Raw genomic sequence first — 27,898 nt, 5'->3', positions numbered from 1 at the left:
ATGTGCTTTTAAAGCTATTTGTAAATCCTCTTTGGAAAAAGATACATTCATGTCTTTTGCCCATTTTTAAATTGGGTTGCTTGTCTTTTTATTGTTGAATTGTGGAATTTCTTAAGTATTCTGGATATTAAACCCTTAATGGATAAGAAACTTCTAGATAGTTTCTCCCGTTGAGTTGACTGTCCTTTTACTTTTGTGATAAAGTGCTTGGATGAATAAAAGTTTTTATTTTAATGAGTCCCCATTTATCTATTTTTTTTCTTTTTTTGCTTGTACTTTGGGTGTAAAGTCTAAGAAACCATTGCCTAATGCAAAATCCTGAAGATGCCACCCTACTTTTTATTCTTAAAGTTTTATAGTACTGGTTCTTATTTTTAGGTCTTTGATCCATGTTGAGTTAATTTTTGAATATGGTTGGAGGTAGGGCTCCTCTGTCATTTATTTGCATATGAATATCCAGTTCTCCTAGCACTATTTGTTGAAAAGACAACTCTCCCATCAGGTAGACTTGGCAGCCTTTTCAAATATAAGTTGGACATAGATGTGAGGGTCTATTTCTGAGCTCTCAAATTGACTCCATTGATCTATATATATATTCATGTCCCAACAGCATGATGTTTTGACCACTGTACCTTTGTAATCAGTTTTAAGGTGAGGAAGTGTTAGTCCTCCAATTTCATTTTTCTTTTTCAAGATGTTTTTGGCTATCCAGGGGCCTTTACCTTTCCAAATAAATTTGATGGCTGCCTTTTCCATTTCTGGAAAGTAGACTGTGGGAGTTTTGATTCGGATTGTGTTGAATCTATAGATCATATTGATATCTTAGCAATATTTAGTCTTCACATCCATGAACACTAAATGTCCTTCCATTTATTTATTTAGGTCTTCTTTGATATCTTTTACAAAATTTAGTAGATTTCCATGTATAAGTCCTTTACTTCCTTGGTTAAATTTATTCCTGGATATTTGATTCTTTTATTTGCTATTGTAAATGAAATTTTTTATTGATTTCATCCTCAGATTGCTAATTACTAATGTATAGAAACACTACTGATTTTTTTGTGTTGATCTTGTACTCTACCACTTTGCTGAATTTATTAGCTGTGGTAGCTTTGTTGTAGTTTTTCAGGACATTCTCTATATAGGATCATGTCATCTGCAAATAGTGAAAGTTTTACTACTTCCTTTCCAATTTGGATACTGTGCTAGTTTGAATCTGTGGTGGGCCCCAAAAAAGCCATGTCATTTAATCCTCATTCACTATTGCTGGGTGGTAACTTTTGATTAGATGATTTCCATGAAGATGTGTCTCCACCCATTGAAGGTGGAGTTGCTTACTGGAATCCTTTAAAAGAGGAAACATTTTGGAGAGAGTCCCTTTTGGTAGAGCCATGAGAAAGCCAGCAGACACTGCCATGTTCGCCATGTGCCCTTCCAGCTGAGAGAGAAACGTTGAACATCATCAGCCTTCTGAACCAAGGTATCTTTCCCTGGATGCCTTAAATTGGAAATTCCTATAGATTTCTTTTAATTGGGACATTTTCTCAGCCTTACAACTGTACACTAGCAGCTTATTAAATTCCCCTTTTAATTCACCATTCCGTTTCTGGCATATTGCATTCTGGCAGCTAGCAGACTAGAATAGATGCCTTTTATTTATTTTTCTTACCTAACTGCTCTGGCTAGAACTTCCAGTATAGTGTCAAATAGCAGTGTTGATACTAGGTATCCTTCTCTTGTTCCTGATCTTAGAGGAAAAACTTCAGTCTTTCACCATTGAGTGTGATGTTAATTGTGGGTTTTTTATATATGCCCTTTATCATGTTGAAGAAGTTTCCTTCTGTTACTATCTTTCAAAATGCATTGTCAAGAGGTGCCAAGACGGCAGCTTAGCAAGGTGTGGGATTTAGTTTGTCCTCTAGAACAGCTACTAAATAACCAGGAACAGTACAGAACAACTGCTGGGGCCACGTCAGTGACCAGACACACAGCATACCCCAGTGTGGACCAGCTGGACCAGCTGCAAGGCCCCCCAGAACCATGAGTTCCCCAAGACACGGCGGCCAGTGCCCCTCCCCCACAGGCTGCTTCCCAGAAGGGAAAGGAAAGGGACTTTAACAGCAGCAGGGGCTGAGCGCAATTAAGCTTCAAGTGTGGAATTAATTCACAAATTCTGACTACTAAAAATAGGTGCCCAGCTCAAGTGAACCTGGTCAAAGCGGAAGTTGCTGATTTTTGCCCCCGTGCTGAGGGGGCAGGACTGACAGAAAAATTTAAAAAAAAGAAACAGAGGTTTTTGTGGCTGTGCTTCTACAAAGGCTTGACTGCCTTTGGATACAGCAGCAGGGCTTCTCAGGCTGCAACTGCCTCATGCATAGCTAGAAACAAGCTTGTTTGAGAACTTGGTTGGAGCCTGTGCCTTCCCCGGGGGAGGGGGGAGGCCCAACATAGGTGGAGTCTCTCCCTCAAGGAATTCAGACCCCAGGGTTTGGAAATCTGAAGTAATTAAAGCCAGCCTATAATCTCTCCTCTGTCTCCCCCACACCCCCAGCAGGGAAAGCCTGCCAAAGTTAAAGGTACCACATCATCTTATGCTGGTGGGACCTGCAGGCAGACAAGTGCCACATATTGGGCAGGATAAGAAAAACAGAGTCCAGAGACTTCACAGGGAAGTGTTTCAACCTGCTGGGTCTCACCCAAAGGGAAAACTGATGCAGGTGACTCTTTCCTCCTGACAGGAGGCCAGTTTGGTCTGGGAAAATCTGGCTGGGGTATATAATACCTAAGTGGACCCTCCTAAGGGTGGTAGGGGAAAGGCATCATACAGGCAGGGCAAGAAACAAAACAAGAACTGAAAAATTCCCCTTGTTGAACAAAACCAGAGCTAGTGGTCCAGAACAAGCTGAACTGAATGTCAAAGAACAGACAGACAACAAATTCATCCAGCAAGAAAATCCTAGGTAAAAGAAGTGAGAAAATCTCCAGAATAAGCTAATTAAGGTATCAAATACCTAGATACCAGCAAAAATAACAAATCACACTAGGAAAATTGAACATATGGCCCAGTCAAAGGAACAAACCAACAATTCAAATGAGATACAGGAGTTGAAACAATTAATTCAGAATGTTTGAACAGACATGGAAAACCTCATCAAAAATTAAATCAGTGAATTGAGGGAGGATATAAAGAAGGCAAGGAATGAACAAAAAGAAGAAATCGAAAGTCTGAAAAAACAAATCACAGAACTTATGGGAATAAAAGGCACAACAGAGGAGATGGAAAAAAAATGGACGCCTACAATGTTGAATTTCAAGAGGCAGTTCACTAATAGTGAACTGGAGGACGGAACAACTAGAATCCAACAAGCAAAAGAAAATATAGAGAGAATAATGGAAAAATATGAGCAGGGACTCAGGGAAATGAATGACAATATGAAGCACTCGAATATATGTGTTGTGGGTGCCCCAGAAGGAGAAGAGAAGGGAAAAGGAGTAGAAAAACTGATGGAGGAAATTATCTCTGAAAATTTCCCAACTCTTATGAAAGACTTAAAATACCAGATCCAAGAAGTACAGCATACCCCAAAGAGAATAGATCCAAATAGAAATACTCCAAGATACTTACTAATCAGAATGTCAGAAGTCAAAGAGAAAGAGAGAATCTTGAAAGCAGCAAGAGAAGAGCAATCCATCACATACAACAGAAGCCAAATAAGACTATACATAGATTTTTCAGCAGAAACCATGGAGGTGAGAAGACAATGGGATGATATATTTAAATTACTAAAAGAGAAACCAGAATTCTGTATGCAACAAAATTGACCTTCAGGAATGAGGGGGAAATTAAAACATTTTCAGACAAAAAATCACTGAGAGAATTTATGACCAAGAGACCAGCTCTGCAAGAACTACTAAAGGGAGCACTAGAGGCAGATATAAAAAGACAGGAGAGAGAGGTATGAAGAAGAGTGTAGATGTGAAGACTATCAGTAAAGGGAAAAAGAAGAAAAATTAGATATGACATATAAAATCCAAAAGGCAAAATGGAAGGAGAAAGTACTACCCATACAGTAATAACACTAAATGTTAATGGATTAAACTCCCCAATCAAAAGCATAGACTGGCAAAAGGGATTTTAAAAACGACCCATCTATATGCTGTCCACATGAAACACATCTTAGACCCAAAATAAACCTAGATTGAAAGTGAAAGTTTGGGAAAAGATATTTCATGCAAATAACAATCAGAAAAGATCAGGAGTAGCAATACTAGTATCCAACAAATTAGACTTCAAATGTAAAACAGTTGAAAGAGACAAAGAAGGACATTATATATTAATAAAAGGAGTAATTCAACAAGAAGACATAACAATCATAAATATTTATGCACTGAGCCAGAATGCTCCAAAATACATGAGGCAAACACTGAAAAGAAGTTGGAGACTTCAATTCCACATTCTCATCAATGGACAGAACATCTAGAGAGAGGATCAATAAAGAAACAGAGAATTTGAATAATACAATAAATGAGCTAGACTTAACAGACATTTATAAAACATTATACCCCACAACAGCAGGATACACCTTGTTCTCAAGTGCTCATGGATCATTCTCAAGAATAGACCATATGCTGGGTCACAAAGCAAGTCTCAATAAATTTAAAAAGATTGAAATCATACAAAACACTTTCTCAGATCATAAAGGAATGAAGTTGGAAATTAATAATAGTCATAGTGCCAGAAAATTCACAAATATGTGGAGGCTCAAAAACACCCTATTAAACAACCAGTGGGTCAAGGAAGAAATTACAAGAGAAATCAGTAAATATCTTGAGGCAAATGAAAATGAAAACACAACATATCAAAACTTATGGGGTGCCATAAAGGCAGTGCTAAGATGGAAATTTATTGCCCTAAATGCCTATATCAAAAAAGAAGAAAGGGCATAGTCGAGGAATTAACTGTCCACTTGGAAGAACTAGAGAAAGAACAGCAAACTAACCCCAAAGCAAGGGTCCATCATTCTTAGCAAGACTGACAAAAAGAAGAAGAGAGAGGATGCAAATAAATAAGATCAGAAATGGAAGAGGAGACATAACCGCTGACCCCACAGAAATAAAGGAAGTAATGACAGGATACTATGAACAACTTTGTAGTAATAAATACAACAATGTAGATGAAATGGAAACTTCCTAGAAAGGCGTGAAAAACCAACATTGACTTGAGAAGAAATAGACGACCTCAACAAACCAATCACAAGTAAAGAAATTGAATCAGTCATTAAAAAGCTTCCCAAAAAGAAAAATCCAGGACCAGATGGCTTCACATATGAATTCTACCAAACATTCCAGAAAGAATTAGTACCAATCCTGCTCAAACTCTTCAAAAAATTGAAGAGGAGGGAAAGCTACCTAATTCATTCTATGAAGCCAACATCACCCTCATACCAAAGCCAGACAAAGATATTACAAAAAAGAAAGCTACAGACCAATCTCTCTAATGAACATAGATGCAAAAATACTCAACAAAATTCTTGCAAATCTAGCATATTAAAAGAATTATACACCATGACCAAGTAGGATTCATCCCAGGTATGCAAGGATGGTTCAACATAAGAAAATCAATTAATGTAATACACTATATCAACAAATCAAAGCAGAAAAATCACATGATCATCTCAATTGATGAAGGAAAGGCATTTGACAAAATTCAATATCCTTTCCTGTTGAAAACACTTTGAAGGATAGGAATAGAAGGGAACTTCCTCAAAATGATAAAGGGAATATATGAAAAACCCATGGCTAATGTCATCCTCAAGGGGGAAAAACTGAAAACTTTTCCCCTAAGATCAGGAACAACACAAGGATGTCCACTGTTACCACTGTTATTCAACATTGTGTTGGAAGTTCTACCCTGAGCAATTAGACAAGAAAAACAAACAGAAGGCATCAAAATTGGAAAGGAAGAAGTAAAACTCTTACTGTTTGCAGATGATGTGATACTATACGTAAAAAAAACCCAAAAAATCCACAGCAAAACTACTAGAGGTAATAAATGAGTACAGCAAAGTGGCAGGTTAAAATATCAACACTCAAAAATCTGTGGTGTTTCTATACACTAATAATGAACAATCTGAAGGGGAAATCAAGAAAAGAATTCCATTTACAATTGCAACCAAAAGAATAAAATACTTAAGAATAAATTTTACTAAAGAAACCAAAAACCTATACAAAGAAAACTACAAGAAATTGTTAAAAGAAATCACAGAAGACCTAAATAAATGGAAGGGCATACCATGTTCATGAATTGGAAGACTAAATATAGTTAAGATGTCAATTCTACCTAATGATTTATAGATTCAATGCAATACCAATTAAAAAGCCAACAACTTACTTTTCAGAAATAGAAAAACCAATAACCAAATTTCTCTGGAACGGCTGAGTGCCCCGAATAGTTAAAAGTATCCTGAGAAATAAAGAAATGAAGTCGGAGTTCTCACACTACCTGACTTTAAGGCATATTATGAAGCTACAGTGGTCAAAACAGCATGGTACTGGCATAAAGATACATATACTGACCAATGGAATCAAATAGAGTATTCAGATGTAGACCCTCTCATCTATGGACAATTGATCTTTGATAAGGCAGTCAAGCCAACTCACCTGGGACAGAATAGTCTCTTCAATAAATGGTGCCTAGAGAACTGGATATCCATATGCAAAAGAATGAAAGAGGACCCATATCTCACACCCTATACAAAAATCAACTCAAAAGAAGTCAAACACACAAAAAAACAAACAAACAAACAAAATCAACTCAAAATGGATCAAAGGCCTAAGCATTATATCTAAGACCATAAAACTATTAGAAGAAAATGTAGGGAAATATTTTATAAACCTTATACTTGGAGGTGGTTTTATAGACCTTACACCCAAAGCAAGAGCACTGAAGAAAGAAAGAAAGAAATGAGAACTCCTCAAAATGAAACACTTTTGCGCATCAAAGAACTTCATCAAGAAAGTAAAAAGACAGCCTACACAATGGGAGACAGTATTTGGAAATGATATATCAGATAAAGTTCTAGTATCCAGAATATGTAAAGAGATTGTTCAGCTCAACAACAAAAAGACAGACAACCCAATTACAAAATGGGCAAAACAGACACTTCTCAGAAGAGGAAATACAGATGGCCAAAAGGCACATGAAAAGATGCTCAACTTCCCTGACTATTAAAGAAATGCAAATCAAAACTGCAATGAGATATCATCTCACACCCACCAGAATGGCCATTATCAATAATAAAACAGAAAATGACAAGTGCTGGAGAGGATGTGGAGAAAGAGGCACACTTATCCACTGTTGGTGGGAATGTCAAATGGTACAACCACTGTGGAAGGCAGCTTGGCGGTTCCTCAAAAAGCTAAATATAGAACTGCCATACGACCCGGCAATACCATTGTTAGGTATCTACTCAGAGGACATGAGGGCAAGAATACAAACGGAAATTTGCACACCAATGTTTATAGCAGCATTATTTACAATTGCAAAGAGATGGAAACAGCCAAAATATCCATCATCAGATGAGTGGCTAAACAAACTTTGGTATATACACACGATAGAATATTATGCAGCTGTAAGACAGAATACAGTTATGAAGTACGTAACAACATGGATGGACCTTAAGGACATTATGATGAGTGAGATCAACCTGAAACAAAAGGACAAATACTGTATGGCCTCACTGATATGAACTGACATTAGTGAATAAACTTGGAGAATGTTATTGGTAACGTTCCATCAGTAGATAGAAGTAGGGTAAGATATTGGGTAATTGGAGCTGAGGATACAGATTGTGCAACAGGACTGATTGTAAAAACTCAGAAATGGATAGCACAACACTACATAAGTGTAATACAATTATGCTAAAACACTGAATGAAGCTGAATGTGAGAATGATAGAGGGAGGAGGGCTGGGGGCACAAGTGAAATGAGAAAGAAAGATAGATGATAAAGAATAAGATGGTATCATCTAGGAATGCCTAGAGTGTATAATGCTAGTGACTAAATATACAAAATTTTTAATGTTTTTGCATGTAGAAGAACAAAGAAATGTCATTACTGCAGGTTGTTGAAAATAGATAGTAATGAATATTTTAAAATTTAAAAAATATATTTTTATCAAGAAAAGATGTTGCATTTTGTCATATGCCTTATCTGCATCAATTGAGATGACCATAAGGTTTTTACCCCTCATTTTGTTTATGTTATATTACTTTTTTTGTGTTGAAAAACCCTTGCGTACCTGGGATAAAACGTACTTTTTTATGCCTTATAATTCTTTTATTGTGCTGATGCTTTCAATTTGAAAGTATTTTGTTAAGGATTTTTGTATCTATATTTATAAGAGATATTGGTCTGTAATTTCCTTTTCTTGTGGTATCTTTATATGGCTTTGGTATTAGGGTAATTTTGACCTCATGGAATGAGTTAGGTAGTGTTCCCTCCTCTTCAGTTTTTTGGAAGAGTTTGAACAGGATTGGTATTAATTCCTCTTGGAATGATTGGTAGAATTCGCCTATCAAGCCATCTGGTCTTGGACTTTTCTTTTCTGAGGGTTTTTGAGGACTAATTCTATCTCTTGTAATTGGTCTGTTGAGATTTCTATTTCTTCTTGAGTCAATATAGGTTGTTCCTGTGTTTCTAGTAATTTTCCATTTCATCTAGTTTGTCTAATTTATTGGCAAACACTTGTACACAGTATCCTTTTATCATCTTTTTATTTCTGTAGGACCAGTGGTAATGACCCCCCCCATCATTTCTGATTTTATTTATTTGCAACTATTCTCTTTTTTTTCTTTGCCAGTCTATTTAAAGATTTGTCAATTTTATTGATCTTTTCAAATAACCAACTTATGGTTCAGTTAGTTCTCTCTCTTTTTTTTTATTCTCTATTTCATTTATTTCCATTCTATTCTTTGTTATTTCTTTTCCTCTGCTTGCTTTGAGGTTAGGTTATTGTTTTATTTCCATTGTCTCCAGGTGTGCAGTTAGGTCTTTGATTTCAGATCTTTTTTCTTTTTTTAATGTAGGTGATTTAAGGCTATAAATTTTCCTCTCAGCACTGCCTTGGCTGCATCCCAAGTTTCGATATGTTGTGTTTTTGTTTTTATTTGTCTCAAGATATTTACTAATTTCACTTGTAATTTCCTCTTTGACTCATTAATTATTTAAGAGTATGTTATACTCCATATATTTGTGGATTTTCCAGTTCTCTGCCTGTTATTGGTTTCCAGCTCCATTCTATTATGGTAAGAGATAGTTAGATGCATGAATATTTATGTTTGTCATTTCTTCTTGGTTGATTGCCCCTTTTATTAATATATAGTGCCCTTCTTTGTCTCTTGTAACAGCTTTTACATCTAATTTGTCCAATGTTAGTATGGCTACCCCAGCTCTTTTTTGTTTACTCTTTGCATGGGATATCTTTTTCCATCCTTTCACTTTCAACCCATGTGTGTCTTTGGTCTATGGTGAGTCTCTTCTAAACCATATATTTGTTGAATCACACTTTTTTATAGTCTGTATCCACGACAGGAGGGTCAGACTCCTACATTGCAAGAAACCATGGGAGATGGGGCTAACACTCTTACTCTTTCTGTAAAGTTGTCAAAGAACAAAGAAGAGAAAAGGCTTGTCTAGGGCACTGCTTAGAAAAGAGTCTGGCAATGTTCAAAGGTCACTCTAGCACATGTTACTCCTAAACTTTATAATATCATGTGCTCTACAACTGGCAAAAAAAAATCACCCATAGGCAATGATCTGGCATGGATATTTAAACCTGAAGAATCTGCGTTACAGGTGAGTAAACCCTCTGTATAAAGATGCATATGCCTGTTTAAGAGCTGAAAGTTTTCTTTTTTCCATACAATTAAAATTGCTATCATGAATTCTAGTTGTTGAAATTTGTGCTGAGAGTTCAACTTCAGAAGAAAAAGTATTTTACAGTAAACGAGCCTGGAAATAAGAAAATGGAATCAGATGTCATGATAATGTTTTCAACTGAATTTATTTCAATAAATGAAAGTTATTCATTTTCTTAAACTTCCTTTTTTAGGAAGCGATTTTAAGGGAGGCTGTCTACCATAGTGAAAGAATACTGAATTAGGAGTCAGGAAACCTGAGTTCTAAGCCAGGCTCAGCCACTAATTTTCTATGTTACCTGACCCAAGTCTTATCACATTTCTGAGTCTAATAAAATAACAGGATTTGACAAGTTAATGTGTGAGGCTCCTTTGCAGCCTAACATTATATGATTCCAAGTTATTACAACTGATGAATTCACAAATCTACTTGCATATCACCACTGTATTATGAAGTTATAGATATCAGTTATCTTAAAGTAAAGTATTCATTGTCCATAGATAAATATCAGCTGTTTTAGAAGGAATTTCACATACCAGTGATTTAAAATTGTTTTTGTAGGTACTTTCCTCTCATTGAAAGGAGCTGTGCTAACATTCTCCTGTATGGACCGAACTGGCACATTAATGCAACCGCCATATGAAGTTTGGAGGGATCCTAACCACATAGATGAAAACGAAAAATCTTGGAGAAGGAAACTGGTCATGAACTCCCCCTCTCTAAACCAAGAAATAGGAGATCATCAGTATACAATAATCTGCTCTGAAAAACAAGCCAAAGTTTTCTCACTGCCTTCTCAGACTTGCCTTTATGTTCATAACATCACTGAAACATCTTTTATACTGCAAGCAGATGTGGTGGTCATGTGTAACAGTGCCTGCTTGGCATGCTTTTGTGCCAATGGGCATATCATGATAATGAGGTACTTGCCTTCTTTATACATTATCTGATCATCACAACAGTACAAACAAAGTAGAATTCTGAAAAGCATATATGTAATGTGCAAGATGTTAGGAAGAAGCAATCTGAGATCGTTGTTTCATTATGTTTGTGAATTTGTGGGGGTTTTTTTGTTCTGGTTTTGTGGTGGCTAAAATTTCTTGCCATTGTGAATGAAATGTGTTTTAATTGACATCACAGTAATCAAAGATTAACTTCTGTTCATTCATACATTCTTTCAACAAACAGATTGAGAAGTCATCAGAGATAGGAAAAGGATCAGAATGATATGTCTTAGGAAACAAGAGTATTAAAATTTCGAGGTGGACAAAAGCCAAGTATACCAGAGAGATCAAAGAATTTGGTCACAGATCTGGCAGCTAATAGAATATTAGTGATCTTTAAGAAAGCGAAATCTTAGGAGAATGGGAGGCAAAAACTGAATTTTCAAAAGGGCAGGAATAGAGGCAGTGATTTAGATCAGGGATCAGCAAACTGAGACTTATAACCTAGTTATAACCCGGCTCCATAAATGAAGCTGTATTTGGAACACAGCCATGCCCATTGTTTACATTTGCCTGTGGCTTCTTTTGTACTAAAAAGGCAGAACTGAGTCCTTACAACAGAGACCATATGGCTTACAAAACCTAAAATATTTACTATAGGGCCCATGTAAGTGGTTGCTGACCACTTACATGGATGGTTCTTTGAGGAAGTTTTGTGGTAAAAATAGAGATTGAGACAGAAAAGTAAAACAGTGATTCTAGATTTGGAGAGTGTTTTTGTTTTTATTGTTTTCTTTAGTAGGGGAGACATGAGCAATTTGTAAGCTAAGGGAAAGTAGTTAATGAAAGAGAAAGTTCTGAAAGAATAAAAACAGGAATTTTATAGTCTGCTTATTCTCTTATATATTTTTGGCTTTTTCTGTATCTGGTTTTCCCTATCTCAAATTATTTTTAGAGAATGCCTACTGATGAAGGGTATTCTACTCTATTTGGAAATGGTGATGACTTAACTTCTAGACATCCTCAGTTTTGAAAAAAAAAATGTGTGTGAATGTGTGCTTCACACACATACTCTCCCCTCCCCCAAGCTAGCATTCAGTCACTGAAAATTGTCTTAAACTGTTATATCACAATGTGAATGTTACCTTCATGATGATTACTTACCCTGTTTTGTAAAATGTTAGTGTTTCTTGTTTTCTCAAATGTTCTTATGTATATCTCAAATTAATTTCTATTTAAATGAATATATGCTAACATTTACATTTATGAGAGGGGAGATTTCTTGAGAAATGAAAAACAATAGAGTTCAAGAAGCAACAGGAGTTATTGATAAAATATCTTAGTCTTTCTCTGCCCTTCATAAAAGCTGCTTTATATGGCAATGGCTACTTTGATATTATGTCATAGTGTTCATGTGTTTATGAGGATCATCAAAAAAATATTTGAAAAGGAAATGACTTCTACATTATTTCAGTAATATATACAGTGTGACCAGGAAATAATGATGTGCATTCTGCTTTGTGGCTCGAGGAACTGAATCCTGCAAATTGACATGTTCCTGGCCTTGATCATCTTCCCAAGCTGTGTGTATACTCAGAGCCTTTCCAGATCTTAACAGAATTTAACTGTCCTGAATCCAATCTTCTCAAGTCCTAGTTTTCTGACAGCTGGCAGCTAGCTAATGCTTACTTATATGTTAAAATAACACTACTCTATCTTGAGAGTAGAGAGGATGGAAGAGGTTTATCTATATAAATTCTCAAACTGAACTGTAAAAGCCATTTTTAGTGAGAACCACCTGTAGTTTGACACTATTTCCTTGTAAAAGTATCCCTCCATGCAGAATTTTAAAACCAATTGTTTCCTAGCCCTTGGCAATTGACTTGCTTTTTCCCTTTTCCTACCTGAAATGATTGATTACACCCTATCTTCTCCCCTTTTCTTGGCTTCTGTTTACAATGCTACATAGACAGTGTACCCCATCAGGAAATTCAGTTGGAACCCTCTCCCCCACCCATTAACTTGACTGAAACTATCATGGAAGTATGTTTAACCAGGTTTGTTTGGGACTGATATCTTAAGAAGTTTAGTTATCTGAAGGTGCTACAACTGTGCTATCCAATAGAACTCTAACATGAACCCCAATGTGAGTCACAAATGTAATTTAAAATTTTCTAGTAAATAGCCAAATTTTAAAAAGTAGAAAGAAACAGGTGAAATTAATTTTAACAGTATATTTTGTTTAATACAATATATCCAAAATATTGTCATTTCAACATGGTCATCAATATAAAAAATCGTTAATAAGATATTTTACATTCCTTTTCTATACTGTCTTTGAAAATTAGTGTGTAATTTACACCTACAGCACATCTCAATTCAGACTTTTCAAGTGCACAATAGCCACACGAGGTGCTGGCTGCCACACTAGACAGCACAATGCTAATAGAAGTTCATGAAAATCTTACTTCAATAGCACAGATTTACGATTCCATTTTAAATAAATAGTAAGGTTCTAGAGCTCAAAGTATACCATAAACTATTTGATAAGTAAAATCAGTATTTTGTTTTTGTAACATCAAATAGGTGCTGGTTTTATGATCTGAGATAATTTTAAATTATTGTACATATTTAAAATAAGCAGGATGGTTTCAAAATGTTAATTACAAGTTTATTCTTTCCTTTCAGCATTAGAGGTTTGATTAAAATGCAATGAGACTGCTCTTCTTCAGTGGTTTGTAAAACTGGTTCTAAAGACAGAATCCAAAGGGACATGCAGATAAATATTTAAGCAAAATCATTGGCTACAACATTAGGATTAGCATATAACCACTGGGCAAGACACTTCAAAATTGTGGTCTTCATTTGGACCTTCAAATCCTGATCAACTATTTATAACTTATTCTCATCCTCTTACAGTCTCTATTATGCTTATTTATTAATCATACCTCAGTGCAGCGTCCCTAAATTACGGGTAATTTTTATTTCCTGTTTTTTGACAGAGTAAAGGAATGGGGAGAAAAGCCAGTCCATTCTTGGGCATAGTGAGCTGGACCCACTCCACGTTTCTATCAGTGTATATCCTACTCAGGCCCAGGAGTTTTGTCTTAAAAAAAGACAACAGACCAAGTATGCAGTCATCCACTTTCTTGCTATAGCATTTCTGCCATTATCAAAAACTATATAGCCATAACATAGAAACCTGTAAACTGATTTTTAAAAAAAAGTATCCCTGAGACTGCTGACCAGTGCACTTAATCCCTCAGGAACATTTGATGAATATTTGTGTGAATTAAGATAGAACTAAGCCCAGAAATTTTTCATGTATATTATTTTATGTGAAAGCCTAGCTCATTTCCATTGAGCCTTCAAGCAGATGAAAAGAAACAGTTCTAAAATAGTGGTACAGAAATTAATGTTTTTACATAAGGATCTGCAAATTTTATTCAGGGAAATTAAAAGGTTCTACCAACTTGAGTATGAAATATGGATTTGCTTTTTCCATTCAGCCTACCTAGTCTTCGCCCAATGTTGGATGTTAATTATTTGCCACTGACAGACATGAGGATAGCACGGACATTTTGTTTTACCAATGAAGGACAGGCATTATACCTTGTATCTCCCACTGAAATTCAGCGGTTAACATACAGTCAAGAAATGTGTGATAATCTACAGGTAGGTCAGATAACATTAATGAATAAACATTGGACGTGGTTGTAAAAAAAAAAGAGAACGAGAGTGATGTTTGTGAACTGAAATATTACTGGGACACATAATAAATGTGCCTCTCCTGGAACATGTTTTTCATGTATGTTCTTCATTGTGACCTTACCAAACTACCAGTGTGATTCTAGGTATGCAGAGAAAATAAAAATAGGAAAGAAAGAGGGGGAAATATGAAGAAAATCCATATTAATAGTTAATCTTTTTGTTTGTTTATTTTTCTGTTTTTTTTATCCATAGCGAATCTTATGAAAGTTATAAACTCTCTCCCCAAGTTTTAAAATAATGTATTTACATGCAAAAAAAAATTGCATACAGTTCAGAGAATCTATGGGCTTTTTTGAAGAAACCCTGATTTTGATTAAAGGTTTCACAAAATAAATACATATTCTCTAGGTTAGAATTGGACTTTTTTTAAACCTGGTTAAATAAAACAGGGTATATATGATGGCCCATCTAAGACTGGGAAAGTAAATAACGGTCATAAAATTTTAAAAGAGAATTGTAGGGATTTATATAGTTCAACCCTCTTATTTTACTCATAAAGAAATTGAAAATCACTGTAATAGGGAAATTAAGAGTGTGAGCTCTGAGCTATTTGAGTAGCATTTTGACTCCCCCATTTGTGTGATTTTGAGCTTGTAATTTAACCCTCCTTCATGTTCTACCTTGGAGCATTGTTATGAAATTAAATAGGAATTCATAGCACTGAGCACAGTGTCTGGAACAAAGTAAGGTTTTTATAAATAATAAATGTTTTTATTATCGTTATTATTGTTATTCAACAAATATTTGAATAAGTATACCCAGTACTTGGCTGGGCTCTAGGAATACAGTAATAAACAAGATGCCAGTCCCTATCTGCTCATGTGAAGAGAGAGCTAAGTAAATAGGCAATCACAGTACTCCGTGGAAAATGCCAGTACTGGCATATATTAGGGGAGCATATATTAGAGGAGCACCTATTTGGATGGAGAAAAAAGGGAGAGGTAGTTAGAGAAAGACTGTAGGCAAAGGTGACTTCTGAAGTCTACCTGAGGTTGGAAATGGTAAAGATACTCTAGAGAGAAGTTGTGAAATGCTAAGGGGGTTCAGGGAATAATGAAATCCCAGGGATTCAGGAAACTGCCAAGAAAGTGCAGAGTTGAGAGGTAACAAAGTGGAGGGATGGTGCTGAAGAATGTTAAGAATAGATGGTGGAGCCCCTTAAAAGCTCCTTAAGAAATCTAGCATTTATTCCAAGGACAATAGGTAGTCATTGAAATATTTTAGAAAATTCAGCTGTTAAAACAAATTTCCTAGCCTACAATGCAGTCATTGGTTTGGAATAAGCTAGACTGAATGAAGGAGGGAAAAAATAGGTAGACTTATTTTTTTAATAATTAAGGCCAAAATTAACAATGGCTTGAAATAAGGGAGCTGGCAGTAAGAATGTTGAAAAGTTAGCAGATTTAATAGCCATGAAGAAGTATAACCAGTTGGGTTTCAGCGCTATTAGTGTAGGAGTGAGAAAAAGTAAGATATTAATTATTTGGGTGGTGGTTTTTATTTGTTTGTTTGTTTGGTTTTTTTGGCCTGGGGGAGGTAAATGATGAGTAATATTACTTCCAAGGGTAAGAGATTGAGAAGGGAAGATCACAGGTCTGGTCAATAGGTGAGGGGAGATGATGATGTTAAAATTATACTTAAGTTCATAGACAAGTTTTTAGGTCACAGATCTGACTCTTGATCTAGGGTCTTTCCCCCATACCAGTGTTTTTTTAATTTTTAAACCTGAAGAGCAGGTTTAAAAGACAGATAACCAGAGCACATCCATGAGTATACATCTATTTATGTGTGTTGGCGGGCGGGGGTGGGGTGGTATGAACAGCTGTATTTCTAACAAAATTCCCACGGTCATTCTAAGACATGCCAATTATTGAGAACAATTGCCCCGTGCAGTATCTGCCTATTTTGAATCATTTAAATTATCTTCTGCCATTTCATAGTTGTTAACTAGTAGAAAAATTGACCCAACCTTCTTTCATGTACCAAAAGGGCTTCCTATTTTCAAAGAGAAATTTATGCCCAGTTTAGGGAAGAGAACTAGCTGGGAAAGAGGATATGGTAATGAAAAAGAATAAAAAATCTAGATTAGTAGTCACTGATCATTGGTGGAAATTAATGCTAGGGTGAAAATATCAGGTTCCTATGCTTTCTAATTGTAGAGGAGAAAAGAACAGAAGGCATAAAAATGAGAATTTTAAGATGTCAGTTACTGGGGAAGAGAAGGAAAACAAGGTGGAAGAGAAAGAACCGGCAGAGAAATGACAAACTGGGAGTAAAGCAAAAATCACCAGGAAAAGATAGGGAAAGAAGACCGCACTTTCATAATGTGTTCTTAACATGCTACAGTGTTACCTTTTTGTCTGTTAATTTATTTTCAATTTCTTTAATGTTTTTTTCTTTGAATTTGGTACAGGACATGCTAGGAGATTTGTTTACTCCCATAGAGACACCAGAAGCTCAAAACAGAGGCTTTCTCAAGGGACTGTTCGGTGGAAGTGGACAAACATTTGACAGAGAAGAGCTCTGTAAGTAAACTCTGACTTATAAAAATGTATCATAAAATAGAAGCCTGTTTCTCTGTGTGTTTGTAACTTAAGGTAATATGTGATTTCAAATTATAGACTAGTTTATTTGCTTTTATCTTAAAATTTGACTGTTGCCTTCTATACCATGAAAATTCTCTTTACCAACAGTGAATACAATTGATCACTTCATATTAGCAAATAGTTTAACAAAATGGCATATAAAAGTCACAGAAATTATAAGTAAACTAATAAACATGTCATCCACAAGGCAGATGAAGGTATTAAATTATTCAAATCTGGGAGGAGAAAAGTATTGAACCTGCTTTCCTTTAACCATTGCTAGGAAGCAAGATTCTTTATTTAGATATGCAAGTTTATCAACAGTACAGAATAAGTTACTTTAAAACCTACCAGTGGGAAAACAATAAATAAATAAAAATTTTAAAATAATAATAATAAAAAATCTACCAGTGAGATGCTTATGAGCAATAATGGAAAAGCATTAGAAAGATACTGGGGAACATTCTCAAAGAGAAGTCAAGAATATATTTCCCCAAATCTCCTACCATAATTTAGTCTTGAAGACCAAAATTCGCTTTCTTTTGAACTTTTAACTATGTAAATACTTGGGGGTACCTTCAAATAATGGGATATCATGATGCCATAAAAAGGGATAAAGTAATGGAGGGTGGGGCACGGTGGCTCAACAGGCAAAGTTCTTGCCTGCCATGCCAGAGACCCAGGTTCAATTCCGGTGCCTGCCCATGCGAAAAAAAAAAAAAAGAATGAAATACTGATACGTGCTACAACATGGATGAACCTTGAAAACATCATGCTAAATGAAAGAAGCCAGATATTGTATGATTCTGTTTATATGAAATGTCTACCATAGGTAAATCCGTAGAGACAGAAACTAGATTAATGGTTGCTGGAACTGGAAGGAGGCAGCTATAGGAAATGACTTCTATGGGGTTACTTTTGGAGGTGATGAAATAGTTCTAAAATTAGATAATGGTGATAGTTGTACAACTTGGTGAATGTATCAAAAACCACTGAATTGTATACTTTAAAAGGGTAAATTTTAATGTAGGTGAATTATATCTCAATAAATCTTAATAATTTCTTTTGAAGAGATTAGGCATTTCCCTAATGTTACATAGTTGGGAAGGCTCAGTAAATTTCTGCTGGGATAGAAACTTATCATCATTCTGTCTCAATATTATTTAATAATATTTAATATTACTAAAATTAAATTACAGTTTATAAATGATGGAGAAAATTTTAAAAAATTTTAAAAGAATTTTAAAAAATTTTTAAAAGTAACGTAATTTCAATATACATCACGTTCATCATGTGTATATACCATTCTCTAGTTTTTATACAGAGAGCTGGTAGGAGGAGAGAAAGAAAGAAAAAATAGATTTTTAAAAAACTGAAGAAAAACATCTAAACAGCTGATATCAAGGTAAACAGAAAAGGACTGGAATGACTACCTGAGCAGAAAGTAAAGCAAAAAAATCAGGTCTGAGATTGGAAGACACTAGTGTGGGTTGAGTAAAGGTCACATATAATATGAACAACCCAATTCAGGGATATCAAGAAATGCAATTATACCATATTATATGGAACCCATTTTTTAAAACAGTTATATGATACATATGGTAACAATATTTCTCAAAATCTCTTTCTTAGGATTTTACTTGGGTAAATGCTAACATCTCCAAAAAACATAAAAATAGGACTAAACATCTTTCTTTTAATGAGAATTACAGCCGCAATTTAATATAAGTATTTTGTGACAAAATTGACCAATTGTTTGAATTACTGACCAAAAAAAAAAAAAAAAATGTTTTAAATTGCTATGGCTTGAATTCCCAGTTGGGGAAGCTTCAGCAGGAAAAGCATCTCGAAGCCTTGCCCAGCACATTCCTGGACCAGGTGGTATAGAAGGGATGAAAGGCGCTGCTGGAGGGGTGATGGGAGAGCTGACTCGTGCTCGGATTGCGCTTGACGAAAGAGGACAGAGGCTAGGAGAGCTGGAAGAGAAAACTGCAGGCATGATGACCAGTGCAGAAGCATTTTCCAAACATGCACACGAGGTATATTGCCCAATTAAATATAGGCATCTTCCTAGTGCCCTGGGTCTCATTTTAAGTATTATAATTCCCTCATTATTTGGGAGATAATAGTGTTTTACATACTGTAATATATTGATCCCTCTTTACCTTAGGAGATAATGTAAATGAAAATTATCTACTGGTTCTGATATGTTGTAATGTTGTGTTGTGTGTTGTGTATCTGTTGTGTATTCTGATACTATGTTGTGTATCAGCTGTTTAAAAGGTAGTTAAGTAGATTATATGACCTTAAAGAAGGTGTGAGTAGCTGAGGAGGTTGGAATCCACACACCCCATTTGTTTAATTCATTAACAGTCATTTCCTTTCAGCTGAGTCTTTACAGCTTGATTGTTGTTGTTTTATTTTCTTTCTCATGAGTTTTTTATTTCACAGAATAAAGGAAGCCATGTAGTTTTATGAGATTTGAGATTTAGATATGCGTATGATTAGCTCAATATGGGTTTGCTTTGATTAGCACTTTTAAAGACTTTTTAAAACATCTTATGGTGACTGTTTTTTTCTTTGCAGTTAATGCTGAAATATAAGGATAAGAAATGGTACCAATTCTAAACTTCTAAAGAAGCTGTGACTGCTTTGAGAAACCATTATTCAGGGAAACAAAACTTATTCCCAGCATCACTATTCAATTGCTAGAAGCCAGTTTCTTCTACAAAATGTTCCATTACAATCCATCTGAAGTTATCATAAGGGAGACATCAGAGATGTTATACAACCCAAAGGCTGGAACCCTGGTTAAAAAATTCCAAGATATGGCTGAATTTGCCTTTTTCCCACGTGGAATGGAGCTATCATCTTGGCATGTCATTTGCTAAGGATTTACATTTAGGAACCATGGAGAGTCCTAGTTTGAAAAAATCCTGTACAAACAAAAGCATTAATGCACTTAATGAAAAAAAATCTTTGCATGATAAATTAACATCTTAAGAGGAAAAGAAAGAAGCATGTTGTGATGGAAGAAAAAGAAAGATTTATGGTAAATTATTTTTATAAATTGGGCCACACCCTACAATTTTTTAAAAATCTGCATTAGAAGATATAAGTGCATTGCAAGTATATTTGTCATACCCACCTGAAAAAGAAGAGCAAACCAAAACCAGACAAACAAACAAAACCACCAGAGTTTTCTTCTCATCTGTAACTTTCATTAAACGGAAGGCTAGGACATTATTAAGTTCTTATGGCAACAGTCTGATTCTTCTCTCTATTTTCCATCATCATGCTGATTTGATGATCATTCCATCTCAATCATAACCAAGTATTGATTCCCAACACCATTATTTCCATTTTTATCACCTTCAGAATGGGTTGCTATTTTTAGTCACAAACCATGTAGGATTGGGTCATCTCAAAACATTTTTTTTTTTTTGACCTGGTTTTTATTTTGCAAGGGAGTTGATAGCTTTAGGGAAAATAGACTATAGGTGCAATGCAGTTAGCTTTGAGATGTGATTTCACAAAAAGTGTAATTTCATGTATACTGGTTTCAGTTTCAAAAATGATATATTTTTAAAGCTCCATTTTTATCCTTATCAGCCAACTACACATATAATTTACTGGTCAACTCCAGTGTGGTCTTCAATCCAAAGGTGCTCCCTGAAGCCTGGCATTCACAGACTAAACTGATCATCTATTTAGAATGATACAGTAAAACCTCACTTCATGCTTTGGGAAAGAGATTCTGACTTATTACATTTCTGATTAACAAGGGCTTTCATTAGAAAAATACTTTTTAGTTCAGTACATATTGTTGAAAATCTTTATAAAATGTAACATTGCCTTTGCTATCTTTGTCTGGGTCATCCTTGTTGACAGCAGAAACACAAAACAGCTGAATGATACAAATCAATGATTTCATTACTCATTAGGCCAAATAATAAAAGCCACAAGATTATGTCAACAGATAGCAAATACCTATTATTTATGAAAAAGTCTCTCAAAATTAGAATAAAAAATATGTTCCTTAACATGATGAAAATATCTATCATAACTCAACAGGAAAGCACTAAAGGCAAAACAAAATAAAGATACCTGTTATCACTATTTCACATGATTCTGGAAGTCAAAAGTCATAGGAATGGATGTATGCAGACTTCAGGACTATAATATGATGTTCTTTCAAAAAGATTTTTTTAATTAAGAGTTTTGGCTTATTGAATTTTAGTTAATGTCATACTAGATTTACATTTATGTTCCTTAAAAATTCACCATTTCCCTGAAGTCCAGATTATTTTAATACCAAAAAAATAGCATTCCTGTTTTTTTAAAATGGTGACTTTGTTTGATATTGAGAAGGAGTCAGAAAATGTGCATCGAGATGTCATTTCTCAACCAAACACCATCGGGAAAGAATCTTCTTCAGTTCCTAAGCCCCAATAAAATTCATGTCTAACTTCATGCCCAACGTGTCCTTTGGTCTTCAGGCTGTCCTGACCAAAACCCTCCAAGAGCTGGTTTAAAACAACTGCTCCCCAGGACCAAAAGTAAAAAGCCATGGACTGTAAATCCATCCCTCTAAGAACATGATGAGCTCCAGAAGGGCCAAAGAATGGGGCAAAATGTGTGACCTCCTGAGTTGCTGCCAGTGCATACATTTTGTGACACTTGATTTACATCCTGCTGGATGGAAGTTTTTGTTTAGTTTTTTTTTTTTTAACGGCTATAATAAAAACATTTTAAAGGGTCAAAAAAAGATAACATCTCCCAGACTTCTTGAAAGTTCCTGATTTCTTAAACAGATCCTCTCCATGCATCTCCTCTGGTTCCTATGAACAGCCTCAGTGTATTAGAACCTGACTGGAAATAATATAGACATGATACATAAAATTATATAGTAAAATATTAAAGGAACTTGAGGCCAGGATTTGGAAAACACTAACAAATGAATTGCAGTGCACCATTTGTACCATCAGTTTCAAGAATCCAGTTTCCTGATTTTTAAACAAATATTTTATCATTTGGATATTTAAAAAATATGAATGGAATATTAGTTATTTTAGGAAAATGGAATTCTATTCCAAAATTGTATTTATTCAATATCTTAAATTCCCCAGATAAGATTAATTTAACTTTTCTACATTAGAGTTTCTCATCTGTGGCACTACGTATTTTGAACCAGTTAGTTCTTTGTTGTGGGGGGCTGTCTTGTGCATTTAAAATGTTCAGCAACATCCCTGGTCTCCGTCCATTAGTTGCCAGCAGCATCCTCCCAGTTGTGACAATCAGAAATGTCTCCATCCTTTGCCAAATGTCCCCTGGGAGGCAAAATTAATCCCAGTTGAAAGCCACTACTCTATATCATTTAAAGAGGCAAATTAAGTGTGAATATGTAGTATACACCTTGTTACATAAAATTGTATATCGTAAGTACCCAGTACCTAACTAGGGTAAATTAACACACCCAAAAATTACATGTGGTTCATGTGCAATAAAAATATAATTTCAGAAAAAGAAATCAGTAGAGAAAAGCAATTATAGAATATTTTAAAGCTTTCAGAGAAAGCATCAAAAAAGACAATAGAGTAGTTGACTATAAAAGTGCTTAAATCACTGGCTTCAATAAATAGGTCAAAAGTTTATAATTAACGTATCGATTAGAAATAAATAGGTGCTTCTGAAATGACTGAAAATAGGTTATTTTAAAGTAGTTTAAATGTCTTTCAATTTGTTTTTCTTAGTATAATTTCATCCCACAAACTTCTGATTAGTGAAATCCAAATAAATGAGGTTTTACTGTATCAAAATTATTTTTATAATTCAGAGATAGCAATAACAAGAATCTAATGTGGATGTGATTTTTCTCTGAACATTTTTGTTCTGTTGCATTGACTCTAGTGTACACACACACATGCAAACATACACACTCTTCATTTCACCATCATCGTCATCATTATCATCTCCTTTTTTGGAAAATGAGTTTTTTGATCCATGTAATTTTTTATATCTTTATTCCCATCTTGACTATTTAAATATCTTTCCTCTATACTGGAGTATTAGAAAAATAGCCCTAATAACTTGGCAATGAGAGAAAAAATGACTCAGCTTTGGTTTTCATCAAAATTACATTATATATCCTAAGGTAGCATCAGAAGAAAAGGCCTGCAAAATAAGTCTCAACAAATCAACCTTACTTCCTATGACTCTTTCAAGAGATAAGCCCTTCTTAGAGTTCCAGCAGAAAGTGGGCCTTTCCATTCCATTCATCAATGAAAAGCTGGAAGTATATGTTTTCCTGGTTCTAATCACATGAGCAATAATCCTACCATGAAAACATCCATTAATCTTTGGGTTTATAATTTGCTTTAATACCCTACAGAAGCAAAACTTATTGACTTTGCTTCCTACACTTCATTGAGCCCCAGATTTAGTACCCCTGTCACCATCAGGGTCATTATCTGACTGAAACTTTGGGAGGATAGTGGCAAAACTGAGATGTTTTCCAGTAATGCAGTTATAAAGACAATTTTTCAAATCTTTTATATAACCTTTGATGATTCTCAAGTTAATAAACTAGAATCCATGTCTCTGTCCCTCAAAGTTTTTAAAGGAGATTAAAGAAAAAAGTCTATTGTTGGAGTCCCTTTTAATGTGATCCACTTGTCGAGTTTTAAATATACCATCTATCTGTTATCTGCATTAAGGGATCACTGTGGCTTTGAGAAATAAAACAATAGTAATACTATGCTTAAGGATGGTTAAAGTAGATTAATACAGGTTCCCAAACTGAAGCAGGTCTGGAAGAATAAGCTAAAAATTTTCTCCTTGGCTTAGGATCACTGGGACAATCTGGGAATGTAGTCACATTATTGTAGCCTGCCCCTTTCGGGGCTCGGGGACAACACTGTAAACTGACTACTTGGGCTCAGAGAAAGCAGTGCCAAAAGGAGTTAGGGCATTAATAGTAGGTCTTGTTCTTTGTATCAGGAAAAACATGGTAGACTTTACAGCTTCTTTACCTCTGTCCTCTGTAGCCCCAATGGTAGCCCCAACCCTATTTGACTAGGTACTATTTTGCATGCACACTGCCCTGGTGCCAGAAATGCTTGCCAGTAACTCATGTTCTTTGGTTGAGCATTATTTCCAATATGCACCATTCCAAGGAGAATGGTTGTCAGCATAGCAAATTTAGTGTGTATTTTTTGCAGAGAACATAGCTCTGAAAGGACAGGATGCAAAATAGAGATGTCTGAATTGGGAATGGAAGAGGAAGTGCCAAGTTGGTACATGAGGGGTGGAGAAGGACATGGGAGCCAGAGTGAAGTAGAAAAAGCTCTGGTAAGGAACCAGAAGCACAGGGATTGCCTTTATATATTTATCTAGGGAAATGACTCTCAATCTTGGCTACACTTAAGAATCACCTGAGGAACTTTTAAAATTCCAAATTATATCAAAATCTCTTGGGGTCAGAACCAGACATCAGTATTTTTTTAAAGCTTCCAAGGTGGTTTCAGTGTCCAGCAAATAGTTGTGTTGACTGGATGGCTATTTTCTTTGTGTCATACAAGAACAAAACTGAGTGCAAATTTCTATCGAGGCAGAGCCCCATTAACTCTTAATAACTCTGTCTTTGCAGTATTCTTCTATGTGACTTGCCCATTAAAAATTCCAATTCAGACATTTGGGCTTTGATTGTCTTATATATGTGACATTGCAAAATAGCAGAAATATCTCAGCAAATTCAACAGCACGTAAAGCTAAATAACAAACTAACTCTCAATAATTGGATAGTTCCAATTCTCAAAACAATTATTTACTAAATCAGAATGAAATTTGTTATTCATCCTTCTTTTGGAGAAGACATGGGTGCCAGGTACCTGTTCTGATATAGGTCTATCTATAGGACTTGGTATTAGCAAGAAGGGAGAACAACTCTTGTGGTCATAGCTCCTAGGGCCACTTGGATTTATTTTCTTTGTTTCTGGACATATGTTTAAAGGGAGAAGAATGCCTGAAACTCACTAGCTGACCTCAGGTGTCCTGAGAGAGTACTTATGCCATCAAAAAGTGAGAGTCCAGCCTAAAAAGGCTATAATCCACAATGAGAAAAAAATCCAAGAGCAATCTTTCATATTGCTTCCCCTCTGGTAATGGCCCACCCTTCACAACTGCAAAAGCCAGAAAATAAACTAGTTGGTGGTTTTGGACAATTGTACACAGGATCAAATTCTCTAATAACCTATGATTTTTAGTACTTAATTATGTGATGTTTATTCTAGGAAATAAGAAAACAGTTGACATCATTGATGTATCTTTCTTTCATCTTCAGAATTTTTGCATCTTTTCAGAAAATGACAAATTACTATTTTTCTGTTGCACTCAGCAATTGTGACTATCCTTAACAAAATTCTTGTAGTCTATAGAAATATCAATAAAATTGTATATGTTTGTACATATATGTTCTCTTATGTCATGATGTCATGGACTACTAATAATTTTTTGTCAAGATTAAATATGGACACAGGTAAGACCCTCATTTGCAATGTGAACTTGATATTTCAAGATTTAAATGTTTTAAAAAGGCATAGAGTGGGAAGGAGCAATGTATAACATGGTTATTTAAAATGAAGAGGATGTAAACAAAAATTCTCCAAACTCATATATTTTGCTAGATATTATCAATCCAAAGGCTAGAAATACTTTCCATGAAATTGGAGATCTGTGTAACTTTTTATTGGAAGACTTTGAAAACAATCTGTAATGTTGACTAACATCCACCTCCAGTGAAGTACAAATAGAAGTCGGTCTGGTAACAATGAAGCATAAAAAATTGAGGTTAAATAAGATGTACCTAAAAATGGAACACGAAGACCTCACTTCCTTCTCTTCAGCTCTGGTGTTGTTCACTATCCAGGCCACAGACTTAATGCTACGATGGGCTTACACCACCACCTCGTGGTTCCGATGACGTTCATAACAGCTCGACACCTTCAAAGCTCCTCCAGAAAGTGTGCTCTTCTGCTCCGCTGGCTTTCATCAGCATAGTTAATTCCAATTCAAGTGCTTCCCTTATATATACGTACACTATGGCCTTAACCAACTATTCTTCCAAATCATGTCTATCAGGAAAAATCCCACACCACTACCACAATGTCCCTCATAGTTTTGGTACCATATAAAAATGAAGAAAGGAGAAAAAAAAAAACCCACCAGCCCCAGACTAAAATTTTTTCAATTAGAAATTCAAATATAAAGACAAATATCCAGTTCTTCTCTTCAGAATTTCCTCAAAAGAATCCATCTTCTTTGAATTACAAACATTCAGTACTCATGTTTTTCATTTTTGAATTACAATCATTCAGACTTCACATACATGCATTAAATATTTAAAATACTGATTTGGCTTACTTCGTCCATCCGTCCCTTCCTTCCTCCCTCCCTCCCTCCCTCCCTCCTTCGTTCCTTCCTTCCTCCTCCTCTTTCTTCGTCCTCCTCCTCCCCTCCCCTCCCCTTCATTCAGCCCAAAGTCATTGGACACACCTGAGCTGATTGGTGATGCCAAGCACCACTCAAGGATTGCATTGGAACCGGGTCGAGTGATAGGCCTTCGGAGGATAGTGTTGGAATGGGATGGCATTTATCACCTAAGGGCTGTGGTCAGTAGCAGTGACCTATGCGAGATTGCAGCAGGTGAAAAAGCAGTTAGAAGATTGGTTACATACAGGGGATTAAGCAATTAAGTAAATTTATTGAGGATATGGGAACCAGGTTTCTCACTAGTGAAGAAGAGAGGTGGAAATATAGAAAGCAAAAATGAAACCTGCAGTATTAGATTAGAACTGGAGCTGTCAGTGTGAATTTGTGGTTGTGTGTGTGTGCATCTGAACAAAGAGTACTGGAAGCACCCCCTGAGAAGCAATGAACACACCTAGTACCTGGATTTTGATTTCTAAATATAAACGCTGCTAAAAGAACCAGGGCTTCTTGGAGAAATGTTTAATCCCATGGCTGAAACATCATTTTGTATGAGAAAACAAGGAAGTGGTCAAGGAACATGTCGAAAGGACACAAACAAACTTGAAGGGGCTCCCACAGGCCAAATCAAATATAATTTATTCATCAAAAGTAATACTAGTAATTGAACAAAATAGGTAAAAACAAGTCCATACTGATATAAATAAGTAATGGGGAGAACGTCAATAAGTATGGATGGAGCTAGAAAACCACTATTTGGCAGATATTAGAGTAATAATTTATTGGAGTAACAAATATCATTGGATGCTAAAATTAGTGGGTGAAAGTGGGATGGAGGAATAGGATATTTACATATTCTAAAAATATCTTACAAAAAATTATAAATAAAAAATATAATCTTATAGTAGAGAAACCTGAAGGATGCCGTCTTAAATGATCAAATTTACTACCACCAATAAAGAAACAAATTACTACCATGTGCCAATTGACAGGATCATTACGGATGTAATGAGAACACAGCATCACTTCTATTGTACTCCTGCCAAAATGCATAATCTAGGGCAATCATGAGGAAATATTGGACAAAACCAAATTGAGAGACAACCTATAAAATGACTCTATTTTCAAAATTTTCAGCATCAGAAAAATCAAGGAAAGAGGGAGGAATGTTTCATATTTAAGACTGAAGAGGT

At 35.3% G+C, this 27,898-nt stretch overlaps 1 protein-coding gene across 3 annotated transcripts in view; it reads left to right on the top strand.

The window, feature by feature from the left end:
- Positions 1–25,609, top strand: part of STXBP5L (syntaxin binding protein 5L) — a 437,423-nt gene extending 411,814 nt beyond the window's left edge. For all 3 annotated transcript variants that reach the window (XM_077118203.1, XM_077118202.1, XM_077118204.1), the window contains 5 exons: positions 10,481–10,841; positions 14,373–14,538; positions 17,048–17,159; positions 19,038–19,258; positions 19,806–25,609. In XM_077118203.1, the coding sequence (XP_076974318.1) occupies positions 10,481–10,841; positions 14,373–14,538; positions 17,048–17,159; positions 19,038–19,258; positions 19,806–19,847 (902 nt within the window). In that variant the 3' untranslated portion in view covers positions 19,848–25,609. The remainder of the gene's footprint in view (positions 1–10,480; positions 10,842–14,372; positions 14,539–17,047; positions 17,160–19,037; positions 19,259–19,805) is intronic.
- Positions 25,610–27,898: the final 2,289 nt, after the last annotated feature.

Source organism: Tamandua tetradactyla, chromosome 10 (genome assembly GCF_023851605.1).
Source record: "Tamandua tetradactyla isolate mTamTet1 chromosome 10, mTamTet1.pri, whole genome shotgun sequence".
In the NCBI taxonomy this organism is placed as follows: Eukaryota; Metazoa; Chordata; class Mammalia; order Pilosa; family Myrmecophagidae; genus Tamandua; species Tamandua tetradactyla.
Note: the sequence above shows the minus strand (reverse complement) of the source record. Positions and strands in the feature narration are given on the sequence as shown.